General features: G+C 37.9%; 1 protein-coding gene across 8 annotated transcripts in view; it reads right to left on the reverse strand.

The window, feature by feature from the left end:
* Ccser1 (coiled-coil serine rich protein 1) overlaps nucleotides 1-12,324 on the reverse strand; it is a 1,339,591-nt gene that overhangs the window by 1,166,563 nt on the left and 160,704 nt on the right. For all 8 annotated transcript variants that reach the window (XM_004848079.4, XM_087215778.1, XM_087215776.1 and 5 more), the window contains 2 exons: nucleotides 6,434-7,798; nucleotides 2,347-2,531 (listed from right to left, as the gene is read on the reverse strand). In XM_004848079.4, the coding sequence (XP_004848136.1) occupies nucleotides 2,347-2,531; nucleotides 6,434-7,757 (1,509 nt within the window). In that variant the 5' untranslated portion in view covers nucleotides 7,758-7,798. The remainder of the gene's footprint in view (nucleotides 1-2,346; nucleotides 2,532-6,433; nucleotides 7,799-12,324) is intronic.

Below are 12,324 nucleotides of genomic sequence, written 5' to 3' on the forward strand. Positions count from 1 at the left end.
GATACCACTCACCACAGCATCAAGGTATAATACTAAATTCTAATTTCAGAATAAGTATTAAATTTTTTTCTGTTGTGTCTCTTACAGAGGATTAGCGTATAGATTTAGACAAGTTATTTCATTACAAAGAAATAATCCAAGTAAAATACAAATTGGTTCAAAACAATCTTAAATCTAATGCACTCCTCCAAAAGTCTGTAGGGTTTGGAAATTTGGATTCAAATCCCATCTCTGACATTTACTATTATATGATTTTAGAGAAGTTGCTTATTTATCTTCTCAGAGCTTTATTTTCTTTTTTTGCACAATCTGATTAATATAGTACCACTTAATTGATAGAACTGAGGTGAGGGCTGAATGAGACAATACATGAGAAACAACAAAAGTAGGCCCTTGATTGAAAAAAAATCAAAAATACATGTTAGTCTTATTGTTATAAAAGAATAACAGCACCACAAACTCATTCTTAAAAAGTTGCCTGAATTAATTTGTAAGAAATTTTTACGAATTAATTTGTAGAGAAAATATATCACTCTGCATAAATCACTTGTTTTACACAGATGTAAAATTACCTACAGCATCCTAGCATCTCTTGGCGAAAGTAAAACAGATTCATTCACTTTAACTTAGCCACTGAATGCTGAAAGTAACTGAAGGATGAATTACAAAATCCAAAGGAAAACAGTAAATTCACGAAACAACTTTGATATGTTTCCTTTTTGAAAATTCAAGCGTCAGTACAGTTTTTATCTCAACAAGTATTATGTCTAAGACCAGCGAATGTGGACGGCATCTTTAGCACGTTTTTGTCCCCTCCCTGACAGATTTTTCTACATCCATGAGGATGGTGCAATCCTGCCATCTAGTGGACAAGTTGTAAAACTGTAGGGACACTTTTATATAAAGAAGAAGAATGAAATCACTTTTTGGGTTTTAACATTTGAAGTTCTAAATTGTGAACGTGGACCTGCAACGAACACTGACTTTGTGACGTTACAAGCAAAATTATTTAAATTAAATGTAATAAAATTTTTGAGGTATAAAGAAAAGTCCAATTTTGGGCAATTTGAATATACAATGTAAAATTACTAATACAAACACTCTTCTATAAAGAAACAATGAAGATTTTCTAAAAAGAAATGCTTTGTAATACCTAGGTATCCAAAGTTTAACACTTGTAATACTTGAAAGTTTTTTTAAAATACTTGTAATACTTGAAAATCTTTTAAAATAATTTTTCAGACAAATATATCAATTGTAATGGTGATACAGCATTTTCAACATACAAAAAAAAAAACCAGGAAGATGAAATACTGTATAACATCTTTTTATATGTACAGATTTAAACACACGTAGTCTTTTCTGGCAATAAATAATGAAGCAAGAGGCCCGTTATCATGTGTTGTGCTGTAGTTCCTGATTCGCCCAAGATTAAGAAATGGCTAAGCCAAAATGGCTAAGCTCAAACTCATTTCTGTTACTCAATGTTACCTTGCTAACTTATTGCTAGATGTGGGTGGCCTAATATTTTCATTTAAAACTTAATTATCTAAAACCACATGGTTTATAATTGATTTATTTTCTATATGTTTCGCATCTATCCATTGATAAGCTGGTAGGTAAAGTTAAAGAAGTACTGGGAAATAATAGGAATTAAATACATTGCTGAAAAGGGACTCCTGTAGGCAAGCTCATCCTGACATGTGTGAGACCCGAGGGCTTGGGACCGCTATCCACTCCTCACTTCTACCACCCCAGCCCCACTGAATGATGCAGGCAAGGTTCAAATACACGCAGCCCTCAGGGTACACGCAGCCCACAGGGGCAAGCTCAGGAATCCACTATCTCCATGTGTTCACACTTCAGATGGGCATTCTGCAATGGCCCGACAGCCTCCACACCCAGCGTCACCCTGGATGGTGGGCACTGGGGGAGCAGCAGAGTAGGGAGCACCGAGGGGCCTACAGGTGGTCCTGGCATAAGTATACTTTACAAAAGGACTTTTTCAGAGTGGTTTGTGGGGTGAACAGATGATGGTGCCCAAGGGTGTCCCCCACAATCACTGGTTTTCTTACCTTGTGTATTCTACAGCCTTGTCCTAAAATGGACAACCTATGGAAGCAGGAAGAAGGGAACTAAGGGTGGCTCATGTTGTGCCTCCATCTGTCCTGTCCTGTAAGAATCTCAAGTAAAAAATTCACGTCTTTGATTTGAGACATCAACTGAAGAGACCAACTTCCCTTCAAATAACAACTGTCTATTCTTCAGTCTGCATTCCTCTTGCAAGAGGCATGAACATGCCAGATACACCATATTATTTTATTATTTCAAAACATATGTACTTACCATACTGTTCATTTTGGATGAGGAGGAACCTGCTCTTTGCTTTCTTAAACTATTTACTTCTCCCACGTTTCCGTCCTTTGGTTTCCCAATCATTCTGCTACTCCCTGCAGTTCCTTCTGAGGAAGATCTCAGGCGCCTCTCTATAAATCTTCCTTCACGGTATGGGCTGAGGCTGCTGGCAAGAACTATTCGAAAATTAAAATTAATATAAATAGCTAAGGGAAGTTTTAGAAATGTTCCACTGAAAGAGAATGGAAAACTTACTGTCATTCAAAAATTCTCAATCACAGGGAAACTGAAATGCACAGTGGCAGTTTTGTTTGCTTCATTGTATAATCTCCTTAAAGCCAAAAACTTTTGGGGTCTTCCTTGGCTTCCTCCTAACTGTCATGAGTCAGATAAACAAATTTTGTCTGTATTTTCTTCCACTTTTATGCAGAATCTGATCACTTCTCACTACCTCCTTCCCTGAGTTCCTGGATTGGATATTGCAGTGCTCTGTAAAATCCTGCTCCTCTGCCTGCTCCCTTCAGTGTTTCTGCATTCCCACCACACTACTACCTACAGAATGCTACAAACACACACAGGGAGCTCTGTTCCCATCACTGTGCCAGTGCCCCACAGCCAGCATCTTTCCAGTGGCCAAGCAGGTTCCTCAGAAGGTGACCTGCTGTCTGTCCCCATAGGGACCCACCTTGTTCATCTTTCTGAGTCCTGTTCTGACCCCTCCTGCCCTTTAATCTCCTTATGTCACACCAGCTTCCTGTTGTTTCCGTGACACTGTGACCCAGGATCTTTGCACTGAGACAGTACCTTCAAATATCAGCACGGTTACTCCCTGCAGTCCTTCAAATTTGTGCTAACATGTTATCTTAAAGCAGAGTAAAGAATTAGGATGTATAATGTGAGACTGCAGGCTGCAGCTTTAAGTATGATGAGCAAGGTGGCACCTCATTCTTTATTCTGCTTCAAATTTGTCCTCAGCAGTTAGCACCATCTGACATTTACTTGTTTGTACTGTCTGAGAATCCCCAGTGGAAAGTAAGCTTCACAAAGGCAGGGATTTATGCCAGATTTTGCTATATCACAAATGCTAAAAACAGCGCTAAAACTGTACTTGTTGGATGGATGGATGGATGGATGGATGGATAGGTGGATGGACGGACTATTCTATTTAGGCTCATTTACTGGTTTAAAGATTTTGGAGCAGAATCTATTAAGCGAATGTAGAGTAGTTGTTTATAAAAATGTTTTAAACAAATGAATAAAAGTTAAATATCATGATTGTGACATAAGTGCACCTCAAATATCCAGGGGTGTGTTAATTATCAGATTAAATATTTTTCACAAAAATTTAAAAATAAGTATTAAGAAACATCAGATTCATAATCATTATCATAATTGTTGAATAGTCCCTAGTTTCCAGAGATAAAAATGATATTCAATTAGATACTGAGGTGGGTCATCATTGCAAAATAAGAACGATGTATCAGGGTAATGACATTTCTACCCTTTCTTGGGCCATTTCTTTCTTTTCTTTTCTTTTTGTTTCCACTAAAATAAAATTTTCATCTTTAACATGAAGCGATTGTGTCTATTTATGGGGTACAGGGCGTACCTGGATACCACGTGTAAAAGATCAGATCAGACGGTAATTGCAGGCCATATTTTCTTAAAACCACCTGGATTCTAATCTGAGGCCCAGTGTTCGCTAATGGTGTCCCTTCCTCAGTCCCGGTCCATATGTGTCCCTGCAGAAGCTCTACACTGGGCCAGAGGATGACCTTACCCCAGGGTCAAGGAAGAAAACTTTCTCCTGTAGAGGACTTCCTTTCTCTGGCTAAGGTTATAGAGTAGCTGTGCTACACGTTAGAACCTCCAAACAAACCCTCAAGAAAGTAAGCAAGCTTAACTTAACCTAAAAATATAGACAAGACTACCAACTTCAAAAAAAAAAAAAGAAAAAATAGAGAAAAGTGATGCTGTATCAAATATACAAAATATTTTAAGACAGCTATAAAAGTAGCTTATTTATTCAGAACTGAAAAATTACTATGTTCATGGAAAGACTAGTGAAATCATAAAATTTCATGATTCTTGACATCATAATTTATCGTGTGACTTAAAGTTTATTATTTTAGGTCATAAATACAGTTGTTTAGAGGCTGCACTTTGGGTTCTGAAAGTTATAACTTGGCTGTGCTACTCATCAGCTATATGACCCCTTGGCCCCCATTTTCATTTTGTAAAATAGGAAACATACAAGTTTACCTCACAGCATTCATATCCAATCAATCACTTATTAACTCTGTGACAGGACATATAAATTATCTGTCCTCCAATTTTCTTTCCTATAAAATAGCTTATAACAACAGTAGCAATTTCAATCATTTACTAGTTAACACATACAAAGTACACAAACTGGTATCTGGGACATAGTCATTTTTGACATTGAGAAAATTAGTAATAGCAGCAATGATAATAAACATAATAGAGAAAATGGAATAAAAAGTGATATCTAAAAGTAGGTTGAATATATTCAACAATTTTCTTGAACTGAATTTTATGTTAAATAATAGTTTTCTGGAGCAAACTGAAGTAATTCATATACAAACACTCTTGCATTTAAACCAAAGAAAATATGCTCAAGGTTACACAGCTGGTTAATGTTACAGATAGGGTTGGATAAGGCTGGGTCTCCAGGCTCCAAGGACTGTACATTTTCTTTTTTTTCTTTTTTTAATTTCCTGGTGCTGGGGAGTGAGCTAGGGCCTTTACAATGAGTTACATCCCCAATACTTTTTTTTGTTTTAGACAAAATCTTTACAAATTGCACAAATTAGGAATAAACTTGGTGATCTTCCTATCTCAATCTTCCTGGTGCCAGTGAGGCAGGAGAGAGAAGGGAGGACCACCTTAGGGCCCAACTCTGGGCTAGATCTGAGACATAAGGTAACCAAGAAATGGCTAGGGAAAGAAGGGACAGCACACGGTGGAGCCCGATTTCTAGGACTAGATCCACCTTCTGAGATAGACATTAGCCCAGGACCAGGGTGCTCAGGTCCACATAGAAGGGGAAGAGGTAACAGGTAACTTCACTTATACAAAATAAATCCCCAGGGATGCAGGCAGTGGTCTTCTGCAACCCTTAGCAGACCTCAACCCTAATCACCACCATGGCATTGATTATGCAAATTTGGCAACACCCTGCTGAGCCCTACATCCCCACACCCCCAAGCCTTTGGGCTTCAGAGCCACTGCAGTTCGTCCAACGGCCATAAAATGCCAAAAACTCTACTTCCTCACAGAAGGGCCAGTCAAGCTGCTCCCTGACAGGGGTTAGACCTCAAACCAACCCTTCAGACCCATCCCAAACTCTAAGGCTTCAAACCTCAGGGCCAAGCTTCTTCCAGCTGTGAGCTCTTCCCACTGGACCACTCTCACCCTGTAGAGGGTATCATTTCCTTTCTCTTTCAAATAAACCTTTGATCTTAGGGCTACTTTTGAGTAGCCGATTCTTTGTTTAGGACAGCAAGAAGCTGGATAAGACTCCTCACCTCCTAACACTAGGACAGTATTTGTAAAGGTTGCAATTCTTCTATATTTAGAGATTGCATTAATTTGTGCCAAAACATGGATCCTAGTTAAGAGTGAAAGCTTTGTTAACACAGGAAATAGAATTTAAATTACGCAAATCTCTTTTGTAATGATTTTGACTGGAACATATTCATTTCATTAACAAACAAATATCAATACTTCTATAATGAAATGCAAAAAAGTCTTTATTTTAGATAAAGCCACACTGCAAATAAAATGAGGTTTTTTTCCACCTTCTTCTGAGATCAGAATCTGATTAACTCAATTAATAAAAATGAACTCTATTGCCTGGTTATATTCAAATACAATATAATTGAGGTAAGCTTAAAATCAAGCAAGGGAAATATTTAAAACAAATTATAAACAGGATAGACTGCAGAGAATGAAAAATAAAGAATGCATGATTCCCATTCATGAAACAGAGTAAAAAACTGAATAAATTATAATGAAAATTAATAAACAATTATTACACAAAGAAAAATCAGCATACCTTTGGCAGCATTTCCTTCATACCCATATGACGCTTTGTTAAAAAAATGATGATCACCGGAAGAAGGTATTATCCTTGAATCTGAAACAGGATGCATCCCTTTCATACGTTCAGCTACTGCTTTATGTTGCTCGTACCAGCCAAGTTTCCTTGGGGAGCTTGTCCTCAGCGCTGTGTTACCATTTTGTGACACCGTGTTGTCTTCTGTTTGAATATCTGTTGGCAGGGGAGTCTCTGAGTTGCTCACATTCTTAACAGGTAGCTCAGTGATTTGCCGTAACACTTCCTTCTGATTAGCAGCAGAGGTTTCCAAGAAGGAATTAGAGTCAGTGCTACATTGGCCTTCTAACCTGTATTTCCCAGGAGACATAATTGTACAGGGAATAACTCCTGTAAGTTCAATCTTCATTTTTGTAAGAGCAGCAGGATTGGGAGAGATCTGAGAGGTAGAATCATTGTGGCCAAAGTTATCACAGTGGGATGCCATACTTCCACTTTTAGGAAATGCATCTGCTTCAGAAACAGAATCTTCAGTCAAGGCCAAAAATTCTGAAGGTGTCTGAGCTGTGGTAAGATCAGCGGAAAGTAAAGGAGATTGTAGAGAGCTTCCTGCCCGTTCAGTTGCATCCACAGAACAAGATGGAGAAGCTCTTACAAATACAGGTTCTCTTTCTTGGTACTGTGTAATTTCCAGGGAGAATTCAGACTGTTGTACCAATGAAATGGACTGGCTCTGGGGAACTGGCTTAGAAAATTTATAGTGAGAAGAAAAAGATTTAGGGAGTAGCTTCCTTGTTGTCTGCTTAACAGAATGGCGAGTCTGTTCTTCCATGAATCCAGAATCATCTCCCTCACTTCTGCCAGAGCTTAGACAATTTATAAAGACATTCTTATTAGTTGAGTGCTCCTTTTCCCTTTCAAAATCCTCTGTCAATGATCTTGTAATCTTCTTATTTCGTGAACTACTAAAACTCACAGAATGTCTTCCCCTGGTTTTAATATGTTCTTCCAAAGTCAGTTTCTGTATATTGCTGTGACCAGGCTGAGCACCATTTGAAATACTAAGGTTCTGGTTGGGAGGCTCTTGCTTAGCTTCACTTCCCTTCTTATGGTGGAAGCTGATGGAAGGAGTGCGGAATATACTCCTGCGTTTCCCTGTACTACCTGAGCTTGAGTTGGTGCTGGAAGGAGAGGAACTATGGACACCAACTGTATTACTGGAAGAGGGTGAGGAAGGAAGGGAGTCATGTTTTCTGCTAATACTTCTTCTAAATATTGGCAACCGAGAGACCAGGGTAGAGCGTCTTGATCCCGAGTCCCCCATTGGGACTCCAAGGCTTGCAGTGTGATAGCCAATTTAGCAGCCTAAGAAAAGTTAAAAGAAAAAGAACACGTCAATAGAATTTAATTAGAAGTAAGATCTGGTGAAACAAAATATTACTTTTTTAACACATGGCATAGGATTTATACTAAAATAATAAATAATAAAATTCTGAAACAAGAATTTTTTTCAATTTGTAAATAAGGAAATGATCCAACAATTTGCATAAAATCTTATACAAAAATTTCCAGATTACAAAAAAAATTTAATCAAGAATGTTAGATGGGAAGACACAAGATCATTATTTAAGACCCAGACTTATTGCTCCCAAGTGATTCTATAATTTCAAGTTGTTTTATCTTAACCTTTTATGTTTATCTACTTCGATAAATAGCAGGTATGTAACAGCTATGATCATGAGAATGCTCATCATTGCTCCTGTTGGAGACCACCAGATGCAGGCATGTTTTAAACCACAAAACTCAACAACTATCAACATAAGATTAACAGAATCACAGACTACACAATGGTGTGGCCAGGCTCAAACATCTTCATTCAATGAAAAATCAATTGGGGCAAATTCTTTGACTTAGCCACTGATTTCAGAGGTTTAAAGATAATTAGGCCACTGGTGGAAGAAATTAAATCACAAAGGGTGGAGAGCAGAGTTATAAACAGGCTAATCTTAGGAGGGAGCCATAGCTAGGAATTGAATACAAGACTTAAATCCTGAGGAAAGTGAGAATTCATGCTGGGGACTTAGCTCAGTGGTTTCACCGCCTGCTATGCAAGTGCAAGGACCTGAGTTTGATCCCCAGTACTAAAAAAAAAAAAAAAGTGAGAATTCATACTGAGAGAGTCAGAAACAATCTATGAACCTCATCATTATCAGGCTCTAGGGTGCTGATGAAACAGGAGGTGAACAGAGGAAGAAGACAGCAGCTATAGTTCATCAACTATGATCCACCAAGGACTTTCCCAAAGATTCTCTTTCACTGGTTGTAACTCCAGAAGGATGCAACATTACTATGAATATTTTATAGCAAAAGCAAAGATAACTTGCCTAGTGACACCCAACTAACTACTAATTTCCAACTACTAATAGTAAAGCCAGAATAAGCAATTAAGCCTTCCCAACCACCAGGCTGGCTCATAATTCACGTAGTACATGCTGCCCTCACTGGAGTGAGAGGGAAGACTGTGGCTTACAAAAAGCCCAGCCCTGCTTTTACCACAGGAATTCAGAATTGTGCAGCCAAACTCACTGTTCTGCTTGCTGCTATTTTTCACTGACTTTTGCAATGTACCATACTTTGGTTGCTATTTTAGCGTGCTTTTTTTATTTTTTTATTTTTATTTTTTATTTTTTTTTTGGTACCGGGGATCAAACTCAGGACCTTGCACTGGCGAGGCAAGTGCCAGAACCACTGAGCTAAATCCCCAGCCCCAAAGAGAAAGTAAAGGAATGCTTGTTTTTAAATTCCACTTAATACCTTACCTGAAATACCCACTCCCCCTTTGTCAGTACAAATCAGAGTCAGTTTCATTTGGTTGATTCTTGGGACAAAATTTACCTGCTAGACACTATCAAATACATAAAATTACAAAATTTCCATTTTATCTTTACAGACATGAGAATTAATCAAATACTTTCATTACCTTGGTGAAGCATATGAAAAAAATTGAGAATATTTTCCTTCAGATGCTTTCAAAAATATTTAATATTTTGCTTCAAACAACATAAAATCTGAGAGATTTTCATTTCAAGACTTATTGATTCTTCATTGTCATCACTGAATTTTGGTTATCTTAATTGACTTTCTTCTAATTTAAAACTAATAATTGAATATCTTTGTACAGTATAGCATTATATTTTATTATATGGTTATTATGAGGGAATAATTAAATCAGGCTAACATATCTATCACCTCAAAGATTACCCTTTCCTTGTGGTGAGCACATAGAAATGTACTCTTATCAGCAATTTTGAAGCATACAATACATTATAATTGACTCTTCACCATGCTATGCACTAGATCCTGAAATACATTCCTCCTGTTCAATTGAAACTTTGACCCTTAAAAACAGTCTCTGCCCATTCCTCATGCCTTCTCTCCAACTTCAGTCTCTGGTGAGCATCACTCTCCTACTTCATCAAGTTGGCCTTTTTAAAATCCCATGTCCATGGAGTACACGTAGTATTTTCCCTATCTGCTGGTTTACCTCACTGAGCATAATATCCTACAAACTCATCTACACTGTTGCAATAGATAGAATTTTTCTTCTTTCTGAAGGCTGAAGAATTTGTTTCATATCTTGGCTGTTGTTAACAGTGCTACAATGAACATAGAACTGAAGATTATTTCATCATACTGATGTCAGTTCTCTTAGATCAGGGCCGGCACAGGCACATGTGCTGCAGCAGGCACACACAGCACTCTCTGTCAGCACGTGACTCAAGCTGGCCCAGGAAGGCCAGGCAACTGAACATCAGAAAACAGCACACACAGGGGCAGTGCTGGCACTTGGTGATAAATAAGTGGGTTTGGGGTTGCAGTTTGGGCACTCAGTCTCTAAAAAGGTTCACCATCACTACCTTAGATACATACCCATATAGAAATTTCTCAATCACTTGGTAGCTCAATTTTTAGTTTTTTGAGGAACCTCCATACTGTTTTCCATAATATCTGTACAAAGGTTTCTTTATTTCTGGTGAATTTGAGTTTAAAGCAAACCATGTGTGAATCACTCCCAAGACAGACTAAGTGTTGTAGTGTTTTTGCTAAAGAAAAGTGAAAATATAAAGGGAAACAATTTACCTCTTGAAATTTTTCAGAAATACAAATGTATTGTCTTCACAGTATATTTCTTTCAAAACAGACAAAACGAATAAAGCATTTTTCAGGATTTTATTCTTAATATTTCAATTAACATCCTTCTCTCCTGTGATATTTTTCATTTATATGAAGCATTTATTTTCATTCAATGCCTACTGAAGTTTTTCCCGAATTACAGTATTCCTGATCATAATGGCTTAAAGCTGTCTGTGAACCTATGGACTTCAGTCCATTAAATGTTAAAATATTAACCGTCTTTATTGAAGTATCTTCAAAATGTATGGATATTGAAATAGTTCATGACTTTTCTTAGCATTTTTTGCATTTGAACTAGCATTAAAAATAAAAGAATGACTCAATTCCATATTTCTTTTGCAAGTATTCAAGTGTTCAAAAGATTTCACTAAGGAAAATTTTCAGAAAAAATATTCAGTAATCACGCCTCCTCTTATATACTTAATGAAAACAGCCATATGTTCCCTGGGTTCCAATTACATATTCAGGCTACTGATATGTATTTCCTGCTTTATTTACATAAAATCCTCAGAGATTTCAAAAGACAACTGCTCACTGAAAGGGATGATCCGGAATAGATATAAAATCATTGAAAATAAAAATCATTTAGATTTCACCTTATTTTATATGAACATGTACTTCCTACTAAGAAGGAAAAAGTGACAGAAAGATAAAATATGTATCGGTCAGAATTATCCATGCTTTTCAGAAATGCTCTTTAGATCCTAGGAGTTATCTAAACCTCCTGATTCGTTCTTCCTCTGCTCACTTTTCATGCTCCAGTAACTTTCATGATATCCATTTCTATTCACTGTTACCTGTGGGTGCACCTGCTTGGAATGTCTTTCCAGCACCTGCAGTGCAGCAAAACTCCTACTGCCACCACAATGCCCCTTGCAGGTTGTCTTCTCTGATACTTCCTCCCACCCTCCCTCACTATGGATCTAGTACTGTCTGTTTATGTATCCTCAGCTATACCTAGCAGAGGAAAGCTCTGTTTATCAATCTTTGACTTCAACATCTTAATGGTAAACACCATCTCTATTTGGTTTCATATTCCATTTTCTAATAAAATATAGCGTTAATACCTACAGAGTAAATGCATTTCAGAAAAGCAAGTTTTTGAGAGAAGGTGAGCTGGTCCCAGCACCCGGAAGGAAGCTCCCCCGCCGCCAGCCCAAACTCCTAGGGCAGAGACGCTCAGCCGGTCCCAGCACCCGGAAAGAAGCTCCCCCACCGCCATCCCATGCTCCTAGGGCACAGAAGCTGAGCTGGTCCAGCACCTGGAAGGAAGCACCCCTGCCACCTTCCCAAGTTCCTAAGGCAAAGAAGGTGAGCCGCACGGGCACCAGAAGCACCCCAGCCCCCACCGTGGAAATGAGAAGACACATAAACAAGCCTCAAAAACAGACTTCTGGATCACCAACAGCAACCCCAAAGGGAAAGGAAATGGAACAATCTGATATTCAACCACTTGGACTCTCTGAACTGGCAACAAAGAGGATATCAGAAAAATGAAATCAGAAATAATTACTCAGATAACAGCAAAGATAGTGCTCATGGTGCAAGACATGATTAATAAACTTAGAGAGGACACAGATAAAAAATAGAGGATCTGAGGAACATGATGGAATCCCAACATAGGAAACAAATGGAATCCATAAAACAGATACAAACAGATTTCCAAGAGATTAAAAACTCCATCGAAAGTCTGCACA

Source organism: Heterocephalus glaber, unplaced genomic scaffold, assembly GCF_053883595.1.
Source record: "Heterocephalus glaber isolate CG9 unplaced genomic scaffold, H.glaber_assembly_v1.0 deba00001454, whole genome shotgun sequence".
Classification (NCBI taxonomy): Eukaryota; Metazoa; Chordata; class Mammalia; order Rodentia; family Bathyergidae; genus Heterocephalus; species Heterocephalus glaber.